The sequence below is a fragment of the Cibotium barometz genome, chromosome 48, assembly GCF_041138505.1.
Source record: "Cibotium barometz isolate CiBa-2024 chromosome 48, ASM4113850v1, whole genome shotgun sequence".
Taxonomy (NCBI): Eukaryota; Viridiplantae; Streptophyta; class Polypodiopsida; order Cyatheales; family Cibotiaceae; genus Cibotium; species Cibotium barometz.
Genome location: NC_141093.1, coordinates 39,827,264 through 39,851,075, shown reverse-complemented (window position 1 = coordinate 39,851,075; position 23,812 = coordinate 39,827,264). Strand labels below are relative to the sequence as shown.

Genomic DNA, 23,812 nt, shown 5'->3' with positions numbered 1-23,812 from the left:
CAAATCCCTATATTCTAGGGACATGCGGATGCGTGTCAGGCCTAGAAACATGCGGATGCATGTATGTATTATACCTGGGCATGTGTATGGATCATATGAGTGGATGCATATGAGTCCAAGGACATGGCAGGACATTTGTGGACTTTCGGGCGGTGCCCGTGTGGATTCCGGCCATGCACACATGGTGTGTTATGATGGCAGGCGGAATATTTTCAAGTACAAGAATGATGATAGGTGGTTCTCCAAGTTTACATGTGCACAATGCATAAATGATGCATGCCATAACTTTATTTTACTTTGTGTGACATTGTCTTGCTGCCTGGACAATGCTTGTTATTTTGGCTTGTGAAGTCCGAGGGACCGGGGACGCCCGGGCACCTTGTGGACACGTGTGTGCACTCCTGCTTGGGCCTAAAACTGTGGGCTTATGGGTTTTGCAGGTGGTAAGTGCGTCCACACTCAATTTACAGCTTATTTCATTTACTACTAAAGTTTATTGGTTTGCAGGTCCACACTCATTAATAAGTGGCCGGACAACTTATAATGCGTTCGCATTTGGTTGGACCAAAATTAATGAAGTCCGGACAGCTTATGGCCATTTCCCATTTGGTTGGACCTAAACTTATACAAACAGGACAAATGGAGCACTATGGGCTGGACACCTACCTGGACACCTTATGGGGACACTTGTCAGCCTGTATGTGTACCCACCAAGCACCATAGGTGGCACTGGAGAAAGGCGCCTCCTTCAAGAGACCATTTGGGCTGTTTTATTCATAACTCAACACATTGGAGAGCTGGTTGAAGCTTTTGGAGTTGCTACAGGGCTGGTTGCTTGCTTCCCGGACTCACACAAGCTTGGATAATGATCCCCACACTCTTCTAAAGGGCTGGTTGGTAAATTTCAGACCTGTATTTTCTGGTTATTGCGAGTTTTGGGCTGGTTACAGGTGTCCAAAGTCAACTTGGACAATACAGGACAGCTCTAGGGACCTCCACAGGGCTATAGGACCCTTTACAGGTGGATTTCTCGCGATGGAAAGCTGCTGTTTTGGACTGGTTATTGCATAAAACAGGCCGGACAGCAATGGAATATGTAATATGCGGAAGCTTCGGAGAAGGATCGGTACTTCAAAACTCAGAAAACAGCACTCTTTTCGACGGAATTAACGCACAAACTGAAAGACGATGTGCAGAAAATAGAGAGAGAAGGGGAAGATGGAGAGGACACAGTATTGGGTCCCAATTACCCTCTGTAGGGCCCCCACCACGGATGGTGTATTTGCTTTATTAGAATGATGTAAATCTGAAACAAATACAAAGTACTTGACCTTTTCTTGGCTGGAAAACCTGCCCTTGACCTTCAGTCCTTCACCCCTTTGCTTTAGCAATGTTCTTGGCTGTCCTGGCCCTTGGTTGCTTGGAGCTCTTGGTGAATTATGAGATGAATAATGGGATTATGGGCTGGGGTATTTATACCCCTCCCTTCATGCAGTAGGCTGGCTTCAGGACAGCCCACGACTGAGTAATTTTATTAAAATGAATTCACACTTAATAAAGTGTTTTCTCACTGGTTTGATGGCTGTCCAGCCTGCGCATGATTCTGGGACAGCCTCCTAACTACTGGCCACCATGCGCATGGGTGTGGGACTGCCTCCCACACCTGGCCGACTGGCTGGGCAGGGATTCTACCCCTGTCGGCTGCCTGTCCAGCAGCCCTAGGGCTGGCCGACTGCCCCTCCAGCCCTTGCCTTGGCTGGTGGGCAAAGTCTTGGGCCCTCTTGGCCCCTTGGGGGTGGTTCTACACCTCCCCCATGCCCATCTAAGTATACACATGCAAACCCTTGTCCTGGGGTAGCCCTATGGGCTGACCCCATCTCTACATGCAAACTACATGCCTACAGATGTCTGGCATCCAGTTGCAAACCAGATACACAGCACATCCGACATCATTCCAGAGGGAGACTCACAGCGCGGACTGGCACTGCTTCATGTGCAGGACAGTGCACACTTGACCTTGGACTCATGTGCAGGACAATGCACACCTGACCTCGGACGACTGAGATGGATCCCTGGCTGACTCGTCCCGGACTGGGCTCACATGGGACCAGTTCACCATCCCAGGTCCTGCACCTTCTGTACAGAATGTCTACGTGGCATCCAAGTGCGGGATGCACGTGACATCCCCTTCTGCTTAACTTGACGGAAGCTGCATAGCCTCCAAATAATCCGTCAATAAAGCCGGATAATCTTCGAAAAATTCTTTGTCGAGCCATACCGCTTCATGAGTTCCCCGGTCTTGAAACTTCGTGAGGAACTATCGTAGTCTTCGGCCTGAGCCATGCTTGAAACGGTGCAGAAGGATCTGTTCTGGAACCATTACTTCTGCTTCATCAATGATGTCTGGTTCCGCTTCGTCTTTGACCTCTGAAGGGGGTGGACCTGCATATGGCTTTAAACAACTGACATGAAATACATCGTGCATAGTCCAACTCGGAGGTAGCTTTAACTGCATAGACACCTCATTAATCTTTTTTCCGGATAGGGAATGGTCCGAAGCTCCTGAAAGACAACTTTGGGCATCGCTTGCCCACCTGCTTCAATCTTTGCTTCATAATCCGAAGATATACCCAATCTCCTTCCGAAAACTTCATGTCCCTTCGGTCTTTATTGGCCTGTCGAGTGTAGGCCTCTTGCGCTTTAGCCAATCTGTCTTTGACGGACTCTAGGATCTCCTGGTAAGACTCCGTCACTCTGTTCGCCTCCGGTACTGAACACGACGTCTTGGTTAACGACGACTGGAAAGGCCTTCCAAACGCTGCCTCATATGGAGTCCTGCCAATAGCTGAAGAAAAAGAGTCATTCAACACAGCTTGAACTAAAGGCAAAAACGATTCCCACTTACCTTGCTGATCGTGGACATAACACTTCAGCACATCAAAGGCCAACTGGTTGTATATCTCTGTCTGGCCATCCGTCTGTGGGTGGAATGCACTGGAAAAATTCAACTTAGTACCAAAATTATCAAACAATGCCCTCCAAAAATGACTGGTAAACTTGGCATCTCGGTCTGACACTATGGTCCTAGGAATCCCACCAATCGGGTACCAATGCCGAATGAATAGCTGGGCAACATCCTCGGCGGTCACATTGGCCCTGCAAGGAATAAGCATCACAAATTTGATGAACCTGTCAACAATAGTCAAACACTGTGTATTACGCTTACTCGGACTGGGAGGCAGATTTGTGACAAAGTCCATCGAAATGTCTTGGAAAGGACCCTCAGGAATTGGCAAAGGCTGTAACAACCCTATCTTCTTTCCACGAGGAGCTTTCACCTTTTGACAAATGTCACAGCGTTGTACATATGTAAACACATCACGCCTCATCTTTGGCCAATAGTATTGCCGTTCTAATTTCTCCAGAGTCGAATTCATGCCCCTATGACCACCTGTAATGGCGTCATGGGCATCATGGAGAAGAGCTGCCCGGAATGATTTCATGACACACAGTCGGCCTTTGTAGTAAAGCCAACCATCGCGTATCAGAAAATGGCATGGTCCTGTGGCATCCAATGCCTGTTCCCACTGTGTACCGAATTCCTCGGGATCCGCGTACGTGTGCTTCATGTCTTCTAGTCCAGTACCAACAAGGTCAAGTCTAGTGGTCTGAATCGCAGATACTTGTCCCTTCCTGCTCAAAGCATCGGCCACTGGATTGGCCTTTCCTGGAAGGTACTCAATCATGCCACCAAACTGCTGGAATATCTGACTCCAGCGGTGCTGTCGATCACTCCACTGTGCACTTGGCATCGTCTGAATCCAGCGCAATGCCTGATGGTCAGTGCGAACCTCGAAGTCACGGCCATACAAGAAATGTTTCCAATGTTTCAAGGCCTGAATGACTGCTAGGAGTTCACGATCGTAGACTGAGTAATTCTTTTCGGTGGGCAGTAACTTACGAGACATGTAAGCTACTGGATGACCATTCTGTTGCAATACACCTCCAATTGCGATGTTACTCGCATCGGTGATCACCTGAAATGGTTCGTCCCACGAGGCAAGGGCTAAACAAGGCGCTTCAGACAAAGCCACCTTCAGGTTCTGGAATGCCTCCAACGCTCGTGGAGTCATTCGAATCTTTTGCCTCCTTGTTTTCACTCCCTTTAGCAGATCGGTGAGGTCTACCGAGAGATCAGAAAACTTGTCAATGTGGGTGGAATATGCCTGGCATATACCCACAAATGATCTAATGTCATAAGCAGTCTGAGGTACTTCCCAGTTAACAATCTCGGCCACTTTAGCCGGATCAAGTCGAATGCCTTCGGCACTGATTATATATCCCAAGTAATGTACCTGGAACAGATAAAATTCTGACTTCTTTTCATTGACATAGAGCTCGTTGCTTTCCAGCAACCTAAGGACTTTCTCCACATCAATGTCATGCTGCTCAACTGTAGCTGAAAATATGAGTATGTCATCCAAAAATATGAACACACACACTCCAATCAACTCCCGGAAAATACGCATCATCATGCGGTTAAATGTAGCTGGGGCGTTCGTCAAACCAAATGGCATGACCACAAATTCATAGTGGGCCCGTTCTGTACGGAAAGTTGTCTTGGGGATGTCCCCCTCAACAATCCGAACCTGGTGGTACCCACTCTTTAAATCCAATTTAGAGAACACCTTAGCTCCATTCAGCCTCTCGAGAATATAGTCAATTCGAGGCATCGGGAATCTGCTCTTGATAGTCAGCTTGTTGAGTGCACGATAATCGACACACAACCGAGAAGACCCATCTTTCTTCTTGACAAATAAGATCGGTGCTGCAAATGGCGACACGCTGGGGCGAATGAAGCCAGCTTGCAACAATTCTTGGAGTTGGCGGTCCAACTCCGATTCCATTGCCTTAGAAAGGCGATACGGAAACTTGCTCGGGGGTTCCGAGCCTGGAAGGAGATCAATCTTGTGATCCTCCGGTCTGGACGGGGGAAGCTGGGGAGGGAGACTGTCCCGAAGAAAAATCTTCTGGAACTTTTCATGGAGAACCGAGTACTTCTCGGAAGCACTGGCCACCGTCTGGGCTGTCTGGACGTAAATCATCGCACACTGTGCGCCTTTCCTGACTGCTCGCTTAGCCTGCAAGTGGCTTATGAGCGGAAAGTTTGGAATACCTGGCTCACACTTAATGGTCACAGGGGTGTTTGACACATTCCGATCAATCTGGAACGTGTGCTTGTCCCACTTGACATCAGGAAGGAACTTGTGAAACCACTGGATACCCAAAATTATGTCTGCTCCTACAAGAGGGGCAACCATAAAATCACGCACAAACTCTATGCCCTGAATGACTAACTTAGCACCTAGAGCTTCATACTTGACGCTCGTTGTCATACCTGTGCTAAATCCCTCAACTTGTTTGTCCACCGGAGTCAGCTCGAAACGGGCACGCCTAGCGGCCTCTTCCGTGATCACATCCTCCGTGCTGCCGCTGTCAAACAAGACAACGACTCTCTGGCCACCTATGTAGCCAAAGGACTTGAGCAATTCGTTGCGCTCATACTCCTGGTCATGGGCGCCCTTCTGCTTATCTTCGAGCTCCCGGCTAATAATTGCTCCAACTGAAGCACCGGGGATTGAAGAACTAGGGGTAGCCGCTGGGGTCTGTGGGGGAGCTGTGCTCACCACGGAAGCTGTGGAGGCGGCGGCGGGCTTTGGAGGCTTCTTCGGACAATCCCGAGAAGTATGTCCTTTTGTGTGACAAAAGTAACATCTACCCTCCTTCCTGCACTGAGCACGCTCCTCAGCACTCAACTTGCCACCTGTCTTGCCTGCCTCCGCTTTCTGGTCTGGAGTAAGCTTAGACGCATTGTTCGAGTTCTTGGAGCCAGAGGCTCCCGGGCTCTGTCCTGGGGAAGACCCCGTCTGGTTCTGGCTTTTGCCCCCCGAGGTGTTAGCCTTGGGAGAAGCCGGCTGGGAAGTCTTGGGCTTGCCACCATTGTGTTTCATTTCTGCACTCTGCGCAAGCGAGAGTGCGTCCTCAAAGGTGGCTGGTCTAAACATACGCACCTCCCATTGGATGTGCGTGTCCAGGCCATACAAAAACTGCCCTTTCTTGTCCGCATCAGATAAGCCTAATTGTAGACACAAGGTCGAAATTCTATTGGCAAACTGAAGGACTGGTTGCGCATTCTGACGCGCACCCCTGAACTCGTCTTCGAGTCGCTCAAGGTAGTGGGGCGGTAAAAACCGCTGCTTAAGGTCACGGACGAACTCGTCCCACCCATAAGCTGCCATACCTGATCTGGTGTGGGCATGAGCCCACTGAGTCCACCAAGGAATGGCCTCACCTTCCAAATACCAACTGGCTAAGATCACTTTGTCAATATCTGATTTCCTAACTGCGGCAAAGTAAGCTTCAAATTGATGTAACCATGAATACAGAGTAGTGGGATCGAGTTTACCATTATACTTACTGAAGTTCATTTTCTCGGGAAAATGATTCGAGAGCGCCGCCGGTGTCAATCTGGCGTCCAAAGCTCGGAGGTAACGCTCGTGTTCCACTCATCGCATGGCTTCGTCTTCTCGTTGTCGAATCTCCAATGCCCGTATCTGCATCTCAAGCAAGGAGCTTGACTGCGACTGTGACCCCTCGAGAGGGTCCCTGTGACGAGGATCTGGTATCTGGGGTACGGAAGGAGAGGGAGGAGGAGATGGAAAACGCGACGCTGGAGAGCGAGAACGCTCCTCCAGAGCCAAAATCCGCGCCTTCTGCTCGTCCAACTTGGTTGTCTGGTCTGCGAGTGCTCGCATCATCTGCTGGAACATGTCTTGTACACTCAAGCCGGGTGCCCGAGCTGGGCTGCCTGGTGCACTCTGGTCCCATGGTTCTGGTTCTCTCTCGTCGCCAAAGTTCGCCATACCAGGAATATGCAGTTCCTTTCCGGAACGCAATCTGACCATCCACTATCTGTGTGGGAGACTTCCGGAGGCTTCCGGAGGCTAAAAACCAACCGTCCTTCGAGGGACAGGAGTCACTCCGAAAGGGGTAGTCCACCGGCGTCTAAAAACCAACCACACGAGCGAAAAATTTTCTGGTTGCTGGAAAGCAACGAGCTCTATGTCAATGAAAAGAAGTCAGAATTTTATCTGTTCCAGGTACATTACTTGGGATATATAATCAGTGCCGAAGGCATTCGACTTGATCCGGCTAAAGTGGCCGAGATTGTTAACTGGGAAGTACCTCAGACTGCTTATGACATTAGATCATTTGTGGGTATATGCCAGGCATATTCCACCCACATTGACAAGTTTTCTGATCTCTCGGCAGACCTCACCGATCTGCTAAAGGGAGTGAAAACAAGGAGGCAAAAGATTCGAATGACTCCACGAGCGTTGGAGGCATTCCAGAACCTCAAGGTGGCTTTGTCTGAAGCGCCTTGTTTAGCCCTTGCCTCGTGGGACGAACCATTTTAGGTGATCACCGATGCGAGTAACATCGCAATTGGAGGTGTATTGCAACAGAATGGTCATCCAGTAGCTTACATGTCTCGTAAGTTACTGCCCGCCGAAAAGAATTACTCAGTCTACGATCGTGAACTCCTAGCAGTCATTCAGGCCTTGAAACATTGGAAACATTTCTTGTATGGCCGTGACTTCGAGGTTCGCACTGACCATCAGGCATTGCGCTGGATTCAGACGATGCCAAGTGCACAGTGGAGTGATCGACAGCACCGCTGGAGTCGGATATTCCAGCAGTTTGGTGGCATGATTGAGTACCTTCCAGGAAAGGCCAATCCAGTGGCCGATGCTTTGAGCAGGAAGGGACAAGTATCTGCGATTCAGACCACTAGACTTGACCTTGTTGGTACTGGACTAGAAGACATGAGGCACACGTACGCGGATCCCGAGGAATTCGGTACACAGTGGGAACAGGCATTGGATGCCACAGGACCATGCCATTTTCTGATACGCGATGGTTGGCTTTACTACAAAGGCCGACTGTGTGTCATGAAATCATTCCGGGCAGCTCTTCTCCATGATGCCCATGACGCCATTACAGGTGGTCATAGGGGCATGAATTCGACTCTGGAGAAATTAGAACGGCAATACTATTGGCCAAAGATGAGGCGTGATGTGTTTACATATGTACAACGCTGTGACATTTGTCAAAAGGTGAAAGCTCCTCGTGGAAAGAAGATAGGGTTGTTACAGCCTTTGCCAATTCCTGAGGGTCCTTTCCAAGACATTTCGATGGACTTTGTCACAAATCTGCCTCCCAGTCCGAGTAAGCGTAATACACAGTGTTTGACTATTGTTGACAGGTTCATCAAATTTGTGATGCTTATTCCTTGCAGGGCCAATGTGACCGCCGAGGATGTTGCCCAGCTATTCATTCGGCATTGGTACCCGATTGGTGGGATTCCTAGGACCATAGTGTCAGACCGAGATGCCAAGTTTACCAGTCATTTTTGGAGGGCATTGTTTGATAATTTTGGTACTAAGTTGAATTTTTCCAGTGCATTCCACCCACAGACGGATGGCCAAACAGAGATATACAACCAGTTGGCCTTTGATGTGCTGAAGTGTTATGTCCACGATCAGCAAGGTAAGTGGGAATCGTTTTTGCCTTTAGTTCAAGCTGTGTTGAATGACTCTTTTTCTTCAGCTATTGGCAGGACTCCATATGAGGCAGCGTTTGGAAGGCCTTTCCAGTCGTTGTTAACCAAGACGTCGTCTTCAGTACCGGAGGCGAACAGAGTGACGGAGTCTTACCAGGAGATCCTAGAGTCCGTCAAAGACAGATTGGCTAAAGCGCAAGAGGCCTACACTCGACAGGCCAATAAAGACCGAAGGGACATGAAGTTTTCGGAAGGAGATTGGGTATATCTTCGGATTATGAAGCAAAGATTGAAGCAAGTGGGCAAGCGATGCCCAAAGTTGTCTTTCAGGAGCTTCGGACCATTCCCTATCCGGAAAAAGATTAATGAGGTGTCTATGCAGTTAAAGCTACCTCCGAGTTGGACTATGCACGATGTATTTCATGTCAGTTGGTTAAAGCCATATGCAGGTCCACCCCCTTCAGAGGTCAAAGACGAAGCGGAACCAGACATCATTGATGAAGCAGAAGTAATGGTTCCAGAACAGATCCTTCTGCACCGTTTCAAGCATGGCTCAGGCCGAAGACTACGACAGTTCCTCACGAAGTTTCAAGACCGGGGAACTCATGAAGCGGTATGGCTCGACAAAGAATTTTTCGAAGATTATCCGGCTTTATTGACGGATTATTTGGAGGCTATGCAGCTTCCGTCAAGTTAAGCAGAAGGGGATGTCACGTGCATCCCGCACTTGGATGCCACGTAGACATTCTGTACAGAAGGTGCAGGACCTGGGATGGTGAACTGGTCCCATGTGAGCCCAGTCCGGGACGAGTCAGCCAGGGATCCATCTCAGTCGTCCGAGGTCAGGTGTGCATTGTCCTGCACATGAGTCCAAGGTCAAGTGTGCACTGTCCTGCACATGAAGCAGTGCCAGTCCGCGCTGTGAGTCTCCCTCTGGAATGATGTCGGATGTGCTGTGTATCTGGTTTGCAACTGGATGCCAGACATCTGTAGGCATGTAGTTTGCATGTAGAGATGGGGTCAGCCCATACGGCTACCCCAGGACAAGGGTTTGCATGTGTATACTTAGATGGGCATGGGGGAGGTGTAGAACCACCCCCAAGGGGCCAGGAGGGCCCAAGACTTTGCCCACCAGCCAAGGCAAGGGCTGGAGGGGCAGTCGGCCAGCCCTAGGGCTGCTGGACAGGCAGCCGACAGGGGTAGAATCCCTGCCCAGCCAGTCGGCCAGGTGTGGGAGGCAGTCCCACACCCATGCGCATGGTGGCCAGTAGTTAGGAGGCTGTCCCAGAATCATGCGCAGGCTGGACAGCCATCAAACCAGTGAGAAAACACTTTATTAAGTGTGAAAGCATTTTAATAAAATTACTCAGTCGTGGGCTGTCCTGAAGCCAGCCGACTGCATGAAGGGAGGGGTATAAATACCCCAGCCCATAATCCCATTATTCATCTCATAATTCACCAAGAGCTCCAAGCAACCAAGGGCCAGGACAGCCAAGAACATTGCTAAAGCAAAGGGGTGAAGGACTGAAGGTCAAGGGCAGGTTTTCCAGCCAAGAAAAGGTCAAGTACTTTGTATTTGTTTCAGATTTACATCATTCTAATAAAGCAAATACGCCATCCGTGATGGGGGCCCTACAGAGGGTAATTGGGACCCAATACTGTGTCCTCTCCATCTTCCCCTTCTCTCTCTATTTTCTGCACATCGTCTTTCAGTTTGTGCGTTAATTCCGTCGCGAAAAGAGTGCTGTTTTCTGAGTTTTGAAGTACCGATCCTTCTCCGAAGCTTCCGCATATTACAGGATGTGTCTCAAGGATTCCTGGTGTAACAGGTGTTTAGGGCAAGCATTGGGAACACTTGCTCGCGGAGAACACAGGTTTCTGGATCAGTTTCTCGCGTGGAAACAGGGCCTAAAGATCCATTTACATCCTGTGCAGGGTGGAGTACCTGTGAGGATTGTGATACTCTTGTGCAGGGCGGATGTACCTGTGAAGAGGCTTGTGCAGGGCGGATGTACCTGTGTGTAGGGCGGATGTACCTACAGATTCTCTTGTTTGAGATGTATTCATACATGATGTATCTGGAAGAATCAGGTGCAGGCTGGTGGTGAATCCCCAGGCACCCATAATCTTGTACTTTGCAGACTCTTTTGGTAATATAACCTAAAGGGGGGGGGTCAGCCTATCATCGGCCCCTTTATGTGGTGTACTGTCATTTTCAGCTTTGTGGTTGTAATGCTCAAGTGTTAAGTGCTCAGAATCTTGTTCACATTTATACGATTCCAATACACGTGTCCGCCTCCCGTTACATTGGTATCAGAGCTCAGTTTTTCTCCTCATTGGAAAAACGGTCTGAGGCTTGGAATCATAAGTGGTGACCTGATTTGAGTGTCATGGACAGCCACATTTCTGACAGTGTGGAGAACACACAGGACCGTGAATTTCATGGTACAAAGGATGCAAGAGATGCTGCAGGCAATGATGTCTATGGAGATGCAGGTACTCATGACACTATGCATTCTGATTTGGAATCTTTGAGGCGTCAAGTGCGACGCTATAGGGCTGAAACCGAAGAGCTTAGGTCATTGAAAAATGACCCGGATGTACAAAGGGTGTTGGCTGCGAAGGCAAAGGCTTCGGTCCATGAAGTCACTTTTGAAGCAATTGCAAAGGAAATGGATGTTGAGAAGCCCCGAGAGCTTGCACTTGCATACCTAATGGTTAAGGGTGATGTATACACTGAAGCAGATGGTAGTTTGGCTTTCAAGAAGCCACCCCTCATGGCTGCCCATGGTGATGCACATGATGCACTACAAGCAGAAAGAGCACAACAAGTGCCAAATGCTGAAAGGACAAGAGTCCCTGGTGCTAGGCTTGATGCAGGTCAAGAGAAGAGTAAGGATGAGGGATCCTCTACTCATTCCCGCTTTGCTCCAAGAAGACATGTCCGTTCTCGTGTTGAGCTTTCCACTCATCTGGAGAGTGTGACTCAAGAGAGAATGAAGAGGGATCGTGAATCTTCATCGCGGCATCATCATCATGCAGATGAACAGGATGTACATAGGGATGCATATAGAAGGAAGAAGCCTCGAGAGTTCAAGTCTGGTGACAAGGATGTAAAGTTTGAAAACTTTCAGGGACGGATGGACTCTACCAAAGCACTTGCTTTCATCAGACAGTTTGAGATAGCTTTTTGCAATGAAGACTTTTCGGAAAAGTCTATGCTCAGGCATGTGGGAATGCATCTCAAGGATACGGCAAGTGATTGGTGGCTTGCAAAAATACTTGATGGAAGTGCTGCCCCAACTTGGTCTTCTTTCAAAATTCAGTTTTATGATCAATTCTTACCACCAAACTTTGCAAAGGATGTACGCAAGGAGTGGGATTGGTTATCCCAAGATGAGGGAGAGTCCGTTGCTTCATACATAGCAAAGTTTTGGAAAGTCCTTCTCAAGGTTACTCCCTTCATGAAGATTGGAGAGGACGAGAAGAAGAGAAAGTTTGAATCGGGGCTCCATCACATCATCCAACAAAGCTTGGGAGGGTACCCAAATAAGACCATACAAGAGCTTATACACTCAGCCATGATTGCGGAGAACTTGCACATAAAAGCACCCACAAATAAGCCATTTGCAGGTCAAAACAAGAGCAAATTCAGGGCTGGTTATGACCAGAAAAAGGGTGGACAGCCACCTAAGAATGCTCCCAAAGATGGCCGAGATGCAAAGGATGACTCCGAAAAGAAGCCGGGGGGTAAACGCCACAATTTTGGGCTCTCAAAACAGCAATTGGAAGAGTACAGGAAGGCTGGAAAATGCTTTAAGTGTGGCAGTAAAGATCATATATATCCTAAATGCCCACAGAATCCTAAGAATGCTGAGCCTAATGTGCAAAAGCCTCTTGTGAATGTTGTACCCGATGTGCAAGGTAATACAGGGCATGAGCCCAAGAGTAGAGTCATATGCAAGGCTTGGGGCAAATTGAAGGATCAGCCCGCTTTGTTTCTTTTTGATGATGCTTCCACAGATAACTTTATATCCGTACAGATGGCTGCCGCCATAGGTCTCAATGTGGAAGACATGGGAATGCAAATGAATGCAGATGCCGCCTTTGAGGGCAAACAGGTTGATGTAACTCCGGTCATTGGTAAGCTCCGTGTACATATACAGGACTACCTCGACTATGAGAGCTTTTTAGTGGCTCCTCTTACAGGTTGTGATGTTTTGTTGGGGATGCCCTGGCATCACCGTTTAGAGCCTGTTAAGGCTTACAAAGAGAAGAAAATCAGCTTTGTACATAGAGGCCGTGAGCACTCTATAGATGCTGGTACTACTGGAAGTACCATACCTCTTGTAAGCCATGTACAAATTAATAAGGCAATAAAGAAATCAGCTTGTTCTTACTTGGTTTTTGTACGTGATACCATTGAACATTCTAGTGTTGATGTTACTGCATTAGATCAGGACAAGCTTAACTTTTTGAATGAGTTCAAAGATTGTTTTGCAAATGCTTTGCCAGCAAGGTTGCCACCAGAGAGGCCGGAAGATCATTGCATAGATCTAATTCCCGGTAGCTCTCCACCTAATAGGCCACCATACAGGGTGAGTGCTAGTCAACAAGAAGAGATTATGGCACAGGTGAATGAACTTTTGGAAAAGGGTTTGATTCGGCCTAGTTCCTCGCCATATTGCTCGCCAGTACTTCTTGTTCAAAAGAAGGATGGTACTTACAGGATGTGTGTTGATTACCGTGCCCTCAATAAGATAACCATCAAGAATCGGTTTCCCATTCCGCGCATTGATGACATCTTGGACAAGCTTGAAGGTTCGGCATGTTTCAGCCGAATAGACCTCAAGAGTGGGTATCATCAAGTGAGAGTGGCACCTCAAGATGTACACAAGACTGCATTCAGGACAGCCTTTGGTCTTTATGAGTTTTTGGTGGTGCCTTTTGGCCTTACAAATGCACCCGCTACCTTCAACAGGATGATGGACAGGGTGTTCAGAAAGCATAGAAAGTTCACAGGTATATTCTTTGATGACATTATTGTATTCTCAAAGAATGAAGCCCAACATCGTGAGCACCTGGCTATTGTGTTTAAAGAGCTTAAGGAAAATCAGCTCTACATAAATGCAAAAAAGAGTGAATTCTTCCTCCCAGAAATTCACTATCTTGGTCACATTGTATCAAAGGATGGTGTGCGCATGGATCCCGCAAAGATACAAACCATGCAAGAATGGCCAGAGCTGAAATCAGTCCATGAAGTGAGGAGCTTCCTTGGTTTATGTGCTTACTACAGGAGGTTCGTCAAGCATTTTGCTTTTATTGCCGCTCCGTTACATGACTTAACGAAGAAGAAAGCAATCTTTAAATGGACACAAGAAGAGAGGGATGCCTTTCAAAAGTTGAAGAGTGCAATCATCTCGGGACCGGTACTCATTATTCCGGATTTGCACAAACCTTTTGTTGTGGAATGTGATGCAAGTGGGGACTGCATAGGGGCTGTTTTGAACCAAGGACATGCCATTGCCTATGAGAGCAGACGCTTGCAACATGCAGAGCTTCACTTACAGGTTTATGAGAAGGAGTTGTTGGCTGTAATTCATGCCCTTACTATTTGGAAACACTATCTTTTAGGGGCTGATTTTATGGTCAAAACTGATCATCAAAGTTTGAGATACTTTTTGACTCAAAGTAAGCTCTCACAGAAGCATATGAGATGAGCAAATTTCCTCTCAATGTTTCATTTTCAGATTTTACACACTCCAGGGAAAAAGAATGTGGTGGCGGATGCCTTATCTAGACGACCACAGGTTCATGCTATTACAGTTGCATACCATGAGGACTTATCGGATATGCGTAATACTTATCATTTGGATAAGGATTTTGCACATGTATGGGCTGATTTGCAAGAGGGTATTGCTGTCCCATCTTATGTCATAAGAGATGGATATCTCATGATGCAAAATCGTATGTGTGTGGTAAAGAACCTTCGCCATAAGGTTATGGATGAGTGCCATGCTCCTCCATATGCAGGTCATAGAGGCATTTTGGCCACAGCACAAGCTTTGGAGAGGTATTTCTTTTGGCCACATATTCGCAAGGATATTGAAGCATATGTACGTGAATGTATGGTATGTCAAAAGGTCAAATTTGACAGACATAAAGCACCTGGATTGCTTCAACCTTTGCCTATACCAAATGAACCATGGGAAAGCATTGCTATGGATTTCATTATGGATTTGCCAAGGACGCCACAGGGAAATGATGCTATTTGGACCATTATTGACAGGTTTAGCAAGCAAGCACATTTCATTCCCGTGCGCAAGACAATAAAGCCAGATCATATGGCTAGGATGTTTTTGGCACAGATATTCAAACACCATGGCATGCCTAAATCTATTGTGGGAGATAGAGATCCTAGAACCACAAGTTTATTTTGGCGCGCATTGTTTGACAATATGGGTACAAAGCTGAACTTCTCATCAGCTTACCATCCACAGACAGATGGGCAAAGTGAAATAGCAAATTCAGCCGTCCTCGACTTGCTGAAATCTTATGTATCCGACCGCAAATCGGATTGGGAGAAGTATTTGCCACTTGTGGAGTTTGCCTACAACAATACGGTACATACTTCTACGGGTAAGGCGCCCTTTGAGATTATCTATGGCAAGGTGATACTACCACCCATCCTTCGTACAAAGGATGAGATTTTTGCAGCAGATGAGTATGTCAGAGACTTGGATACTGCATTTGCACAGGTACGGACAGCCATAGAGAGGTCTCAAACCAAGAATAAAAAGGCAGTTGATAAGCATAGAAGGGATGTACAATTCAAACAAGGTGATTGGGTCTTGCTGAAATTTGAAAAGGCACGCCTTCGGAAGAGGCCAGGAAAAGAGGGAAAGTATCCTAAACTTTCCAACAGGTACTATGGACCTTTTCAGATCTTGGAGAAGATCAATGATGTTGCATTTCGGCTTGTACTCCCAGATCATTGGAACATGCATAATGCTTTTCATGTGAGCCTATTGAGGCCTTATGTGGGACCGACACCGTTTGAGCCGGTTTTGGAAGACCCACCCGAGGTGGATGAGCTGGAAGAGATTCTTCAACCTGAACAGATTGTTTTTCACAAGGAACGAAAGCTTGCGGGAGGCAAACTTGTTCGTAGGTACCTTGTGAAGTTCAAGAATTATTCAGCTTTGGATGCGAAATGGATGGATAAGGCCTACTTCGAGCATTACCCAGATCTTTTGAAGGCCTATCTGGAGGCTTTTCAGTTGCGGTCAACTGATTAGAAGCCGGGGGGATGTCACAAATCCCTATATTCTAGGGACATGCGGATGCGTGTCAGGCCTAGAAACATGCGGATGCATGTATGTATTATACCTGGGCATGTGTATGGATCATATGAGTGGATGCATATGAGTCCAAGGACATGGCAGGACATTTGTGGACTTTCGGGCGGTGCCCGTGTGGATTCCGGCCATGCACACATGGTGTGTTATGATGGCAGGCGGAATATTTTCAAGTACAAGAATGATGATAGGTGGTTCTCCAAGTTTACATGTGCACAATGCATAAATGATGCATGCCATAACTTTATTTTACTTTGTGTGACATTGTCTTGCTGCCTGGACAATGCTTGTTATTTTGGCTTGTGAAGTCCGAGGGACCGGGGACGCCCGGGCACCTTGTGGACACGTGTGTGCACTCCTGCTTGGGCCTAAAACTGTGGGCTTATGGGTTTTGCAGGTGGTAAGTGCGTCCACACTCAATTTACAGCTTATTTCATTTACTACTAAAGTTTATTGGTTTGCAGGTCCACACTCATTAATAAGTGGCCGGACAACTTATAATGCGTTCGCATTTGGTTGGACCAAAATTAATGAAGTCCGGACAGCTTATGGCCATTTCCCATTTGGTTGGACCTAAACTTATACAAACAGGACAAATGGAGCACTATGGGCTGGACACCTACCTGGACACCTTATGGGGACACTTGTCAGCCTGTATGTGTACCCACCAAGCACCATAGGTGGCACTGGAGAAAGGCGCCTCCTTCAAGAGACCATTTGGGCTGTTTTATTCATAACTCAACACATTGGAGAGCTGGTTGAAGCTTTTGGAGTTGCTACAGGGCTGGTTGCTTGCTTCCCGGACTCACACAAGCTTGGATAATGATCCCCACACTCTTCTAAAGGGCTGGTTGGTAAATTTCAGACCTGTATTTTCTGGTTATTGCGAGTTTTGGGCTGGTTACAGGTGTCCAAAGTCAACTTGGACAATACAGGACAGCTCTAGGGACCTCCACAGGGCTATAGGACCCTTTACAGGTGGATTTCTCGCGATGGAAAGCTGCTGTTTTGGACTGGTTATTGCATAAAACAGGCCGGACAGCAATGGAATATGTGAGCATGGATGTGTCTCAAGGATTCCTGGTGTAACAGGTGTTTAGGGCAAGCATTGGGAACACTTGCTCGCGGAGAACACAGGTTTCTGGATCAGTTTCTCGCGTGGAAACAGGGCCTAAAGATCCATTTACATCCTGTGCAGGGCGGAGTATATGTGAGGATTGTGATACTCTTGTGCAGGGCGGATGTACCTGTGAAGAGGCTTGTGCAGGGCGGATGTACCTGTGTGTAGGGCGGATGTACCTACAGATTCTCTTGTTTGAGATGTATTCATACATGATGTATCTGGAAGAATCAGGTGCAGGCTGGTGGTGAATCCCCAGGCACCCATAATCTTGTACTTTGCAGACTCTTTTGGTAATATAACCTAAAGGGGGGGGGTCAGCCTATCATCGGCCCCTTTATGTGGTGTACTGTCATTTTCAGCTTTGTGGTTGTAATGCTCAAGTGTTAAGTGCTCAGAATCTTGTTCACATTTATACGATTCCAATACACGCGTCCGCCTCCCGTTACAGGTACTCTTACACAGCCCTAGGCTGCCTTCATCTAAAGGGTGAACAACACCCAAAACTGTCCCCCTATGGGACTCCTAGAGACCCAATCCCTAGAGGATTGAATGAATTGAAAGAGGAGCTTCTTGGCCTATTTATAGGCCTTTATTTTGCTTGGGGAACTGGCCGACTAGCAGTCGGCCAGCAGTCCTGGCTTTTCCATTCATAAAACGCAGCGCTGCCCTAGATTTGATCCAGCCGCCTCAGTTTGGTCCAACCGCCCACCTTCTGTAAGCAGCCGATAGCACCATCTTCTCCAAGCCTTCCTTTTCCTCCAAGTCCATATGGCCAATAGCATTCTGTGCTCCTAAATTCTGGTTCTAACTGTCTTTTCCTGGTTGCCTTCCTCTGGACTAGCCCTGAGAAGGTACATGGCATTGATCATGCACATGACATCCCCCTCTGCTAAACTTGATGACGGGATTCCAACCTGCTCTTGGATGACTGTCATCATCCCAAATCTTTTCCCGAAGTCCCTCTGTCATCCATCCATCCCTGACAATCCTTTTCTCTGAAAGCCCGGCCTGTTCTCCAAACTACTCTGTCTCACTCTCATCCTTCTAATCTTGGCAGCCTTCCTACTGAAAGCCCGGCCTATTCTCCAAACTACTCTGTCTCAGACTAAGATCTATGCATCTGTTCCATCTAGTCCACAATCCATTCTTGCCTTGACTCTGAGCACCGTCTTGGTCTTCATTCCTGAGAAATGAGTCTGGCACTCTCACATCACCCTTGGAGGATAAACCTCCCTTGGGACCGTTGCCCGAGAACCTATCTGGCTCACAAGACTGCCATCCCCTTTGGCTTTGTGGAACACCACCAACAAACCTCCTAGGAGCTCTTCCCGATTCTGTGTTCCTTGCCTTGGGCTTCGTATCCGTGTACTTTCCTGTACCTTGGACCTGTACACCATCATATGGGACTCAATCAGTGTTTAGCTTTGCTGAGCTTGATGCTCTGATACCAATGTAACACGCGGAAGCTCTGGGAGTCTTCTTTCAGCCCTAAACACTACTGGCAACATGCTGATGCAAAACGCAGATATATATATATATATATAGAGAGAGAGAGAGAGAGAGAGAGAGAGAGAAATGCTAGAAATTCAGGTATCTTCATATAGTACAAAAAGGTACTCTTACACAGCCCTAGGCTGCCTTCATCTAAAAGGTGAACAATACCCAAAATTGTCCCCCTATGGGACTCCTAGAGACCCAATCCCTAGAGGATTGAATGAATTGAAAGAGGAGCTTCTTGGCCTACTTCCATTCATAAAACGCAACGCTACCCTAGATTTGATCCAGCCGCCTCAGTTTGGTCCAACCGCCCACCTTCTGTAAGCAGCCAACAGCACCATCTTCTCCAAGCCTTCCTTTTCCTCCAAGTCCATACTGCCAATAGCATTCTGTGCTCCTAAATTCTGGTTCTAACTGTCTTTTTCTGGTTGCCTTCCTCTGGACTAGCCCTGAGAAGGTACATGGCATTGATCAAGCACATGACAATGCTTTCCACCGAAGATAAGTTGGATGGCTCCAACTATCCTATATGGGCATACATGATGCACCATGTACTTCTACAGGTGATGAATCCTGTTGCAGCAGCTGCTTTTGCTCCCCTCATATTCGGTCATGTACCACGGCCAAACTGTGCTGGCATCACTGTACCAGGTGCGCAATGAGTCGCGTGTTGCATACTTGTGCAAATGTCTTGAGGATGAACATCTTGATGAAGGTGCCTCTATGGATGCATACCTTACTCGTGTAACGTGTTAAGGATTTACGTGATCAACTCATTAACATTGATGAGTTCATTTCTGACAGCCCCCTCATTTCTAATGTGTTGAATGGATTGCCTCAGTCGTACCAGGGTTTTGTGACAACTCTTCAACTAATTTCTAAGAAGCTGGCTGATTTGTACACTTTTGATGAGTTAGTTGGGCTCTTCTTCAGGAAGAGCAGTCGCGCATAAATCGTTTTGGTAAACTTATTGGTGATCAAGCATTTTCTACTTCGCACCGTGACAAAAGATCTATGCGTACTTCTAGTGCTAGATCTAGTGCCAAGGGATCATACCCTAATGCACCCTCTATGTCATCCGATGTAGCCGCAAAGAAAAACAAATGTAATTATTGTCGGAAACCGGGCCATCTCATTGACGAGTGCTTGAAATGGATTACCAGTGAGAGAAAGAAGAAGATACAAAGTTCTAGCACTGCAGGTTCTTCTACTGCCCAGGATGAGGTCAATTTGACCAAATCAACTTAGACCTTGACCATTACATCCTCACCACGTCCTGTGCCAAATCTTGATGATGACTATGCTATGTAGTCTACTCTCTTATGGTCTCTATGGCAGATGCATGTGAGGGGGGCATTTTTTGCCTTTATGCCATTGGTCATATTTTTTGGTCACATGTGTTTTTGACCCTCTTGCTTTATCTATGCATTCAAAGAGACTCGTACATATTTTGCAGTGATGTCTACTCATGGATATGCCTTTTATCTACAGTATTGGCTTGGTCTATGTATTTGACATGTCACTTGGAGACTTTGTGCAGTTGTCTCCTTTGCTTTCTTTTGTGGGATTATGCATCTCTTTGATTGCCATAAATACCATTGCGCCTAGTATAGCTGAAAGTTTGCACTACACTTTCATAGCAATGGCTGATGCATGCCCTTGAGGCCCCCACTTAATGACTCATTCTGGGATTTTTTTGTCCCTACATTTTCAGCATTTTCAGCCCATTGTTCAATGCTGAAAATCAGTGATATCAGCCCCTTCCCATTGCTGATTTCATACCTGTCGGCCTGTCCATTGACATAACACTATTGCATTCAGGATAGCATATACAGCTTTTCTATTGCTGTTATTCGGTCTTACATATGCCGGTTCTTGCCTACATCTTTATGCTTATTACTGAACCAATTGAAGACCATTCCAGGCTGATTTGCTTTGATCTTCTGCTGTCATTGATGTTGTCTTATGCAGAACTACTTTGGCATCTATGTTGCTTACCTTGGGGGGGGTATTATATTTACGGCACTTGCAGAACCCATGATACCTCCAGCATCCACCTACTACCTCCACCAACATCCAAAGCCCTATTTCATTGCTCCACCTATTGAGTCACCACAGATGCATCCAACTCATGATAAGAACAAATAAAAACCCTATTTTTTGGAGACTTTTTGCAAGGGGTGGTTCCCATGCAGGTGAGGCTGCAATGACCCGAAGGAAGAAGCTTTCGATTGCGGCTGCTCTCCCTACACCAAGAAAACCCCCATCCTAGACATACCCAAGCAATCCAAGCTTCTCAAAGACACCCAAGCTCTGGATATTTGAAGAGCTCACACCAATGCACCTAAAACAAAAGGGAGTGGAATTGGAAAAGGTAAGAGCAGCACCCAAGGCAAGCAACCCGTGAAGGAGGGTCGTTCATCCAAGAATTCCGTACAACTCGACGAACTATACCCAAGCAATGCTAGCTAGTCTCCATCCATGGCTTTTTGCTTAGTAGAAGCCTTGTTCAAATTAGACTTTTACTTTTTGCTTTGCGATGGACCCTCCATCCTTAACTAATACTAATGCATCTGTGGTTGCCTTGTACCGGTCCCATAGGTCATATTTGGCCTACCGCAAAATCTCTCTCTTTCTCTCTCTCTCTTTACAAGCATATATACGTATGTGTGTGTGAGAGGGGAGAGAGAAAGAGAGAGAGAGAATGTGTATGTACGTACATACGTATGTATGTATGTGTCTATGTATGCATTTGTATAAATGTATGTATATGTATGTGTGTGCATGTGTATGTATGTATGTATGTATGTATGTATGTATGTATGTACGTATATGTATGTTCGTATACACACACACACGTGTGTGTGTACATACATATGTATGTGTGTTTATACACACACATATTTACATATATACACATATATGTACATAATTTGTGCATGTAAATAGATGTATGGGCAGTTTATAAATAGAGCAAAGGTATTTATGGGTAGATAAATAGATAGAGAAGAAGGGGAGGGGTGGGGTGGGGTGCGGGGAGATAGACACAAAAACAGAGAGGCACTAGGCTATTACATGAAATGATACTTGTACTCAAAATCTGCCCAAAAAAAAAAAACACACAGAGAGGATTGGCAGGGTGCAGGTTTGATTCAACAAGAAAACAGATAGTTAAATTAATCTAGAGAGTTAAGTAGATCGATTTACCTGGAAGAAGCCCCAGTCTTGGCATGCATAGTGAATGGCCTGGAGCACCTGAGATCTGGGATCACCGATCAGGTGCAAAGCGGAGATATCGATGATGGGCAGTTGGGCGTGGTGGCAGACGGCGTCGAGCGCTGGCCTGTGATGAGGGGGGCGCACATACCTCTCTGGAACGCAGTCCAGGCCATCATCTACCAGCTCCTTTATGCCCTTCACAGCCCCATACTCGCCAAACCCTCTTTCTGCTTCTTTTTCTTTTGCTTCCTCCATCGCCCCACTCGCACAAAGTTCTTTTGCTTCCCCCATCGCTCTGCTACTTCTTCATATTATGTAGTTGTAGCGGTGTGACCTCAGGCCTGTAAATGTGGCTGTCTTATCAACCCACTCACCTCTCTCCCACAAACACCATTTTCACAGCAATAATGTTTGGTGGTTCAAACTTCTATTCATAGAAAACACCAGAAAGTGACCCGTGTCTCTCGTGTAGCTTCCTTTTGTTGGTACTAGTGTCGCCACCACAGAAGCATTTTGCATTTAGGTACATGCAAAAAAATATGTGTAATATATAAAAACATTGTGATTGTTGTCATATATATCCATATAGAAGCTTTTAGCATTACAAACCCATAAAATGATAAGTATTAACACACTTGAACACAACCTCAAAACAATCTTCTGACATCTCCTTGGTAGCCTATATCCCGCGCCTCCATCTGGCAATATGTATGCCATAAAAAATATTAGCATTGAAAATATAACTCTCGTAGAAAAAAGGTTGGATAAGGATAAAACCTTACAAAACTCATTTGGTGGATCAATATTTGAGGCGAGCAACGTTTGAACAGGCTTATAAACAGCAAATCGAAAAATTCTGTATTGTCGAGTGCCTATGCACCGAAAATCTAACTTATTAGGCTTTTCATAATCCACAAACATTACACGTACATGAAGCTGATCTGCAACCTTCCACAATCGTAAATTGTAAATTCCTAGGAGCCAAAAGCTCTCGTCGTAACTGTCTCGATCATACAAACCCAACAATAATCTGGGTTCTAAAAAGTGAAGATATTCCCTGTGCAAATGAATGTTTCAATAAAAATATAAATTAATCAAATAAAACACAAAAGCTACATAAAAAGAAAGTTTATATATATACCGTAAAACACCAGTGCTCTCTAACAGTTCAATAATTAGAGAAGCTGTTGCTTGGCCTTCCCAAGTCTACAATTCAGTCATGAATATTAAATAAATCTTGAAAAATAATAATACCTAAATTATAGCAAACATCTAAAACATTTACCTTCAATATCTTGTCTATCACCATAAACGAACGAAAATGATCTCCTTGCCACATCCATCCTAAGCAATATATCCCTGATATCAAATATAACTCTCTCTCTCTCTCTCTCTCTCTCTCTCTCTCTCTCTCTCTCTCTCTATATATATATATATATATATATATATATATATATACACACACACACACACACACACACACACACACACACACACAATATAAGGGCACTGTATATAAAAGCAATCCAAAAGCAAACAAAGATTGCACTTACACATCTTCAGAAACATTCTCCAATCAAATGCTTCCTTCATTGCACAAAGATAGGTATAAATGTAGTTTCTTACATTTGCAAACGGCCATTTACATTTAAATTCTTCGATATGCCATTTGCAAAACCTCCTTGTAGATAACATTGGTTGTGAAGAGTTCATTTGAACCTATTGTGCCACTTTCATATTCCACAATATGCTTTACACACACTTTCACTGCATTGGATGATCTAACATGTAACATAGCGACATACAGTTGTCCATGTGTGAATACTTGCGTGGCCAAATAAAGTCCCAACACACTCAATGTTTGTCCTTGGGACTTATTTATTGACATACCAAAAGCTAACCTGACAGGAAATTGCCTCCTTCTCATGTCAAATGACAATTGAAGCATAGTAGGCACAAATGTTATCCTGGGAATAAAGACTTTGTCTCCAA

The 23,812-nt window shown here is 46.1% G+C and overlaps 1 protein-coding gene across 1 annotated transcript in view; it reads right to left on the bottom strand.

The window, feature by feature from the left end:
- The window catches only part of LOC147611171 (fe(II)/2-oxoglutarate-dependent dioxygenase 4-like), a 53,657-nt gene extending 31,413 nt beyond the window's left edge, over positions 1 to 22,244 (bottom strand). Inside the window, exon 1 of the mRNA XM_086785832.1 lies at positions 21,809 to 22,244. Coding sequence (XP_086641958.1) covers positions 21,809 to 22,111 — 303 coding nt within the window. The 5' untranslated portion in view covers positions 22,112 to 22,244. The remainder of the gene's footprint in view (positions 1 to 21,808) is intronic.
- Between the last annotated feature and the right edge of the window lie 1,568 nt (positions 22,245 to 23,812).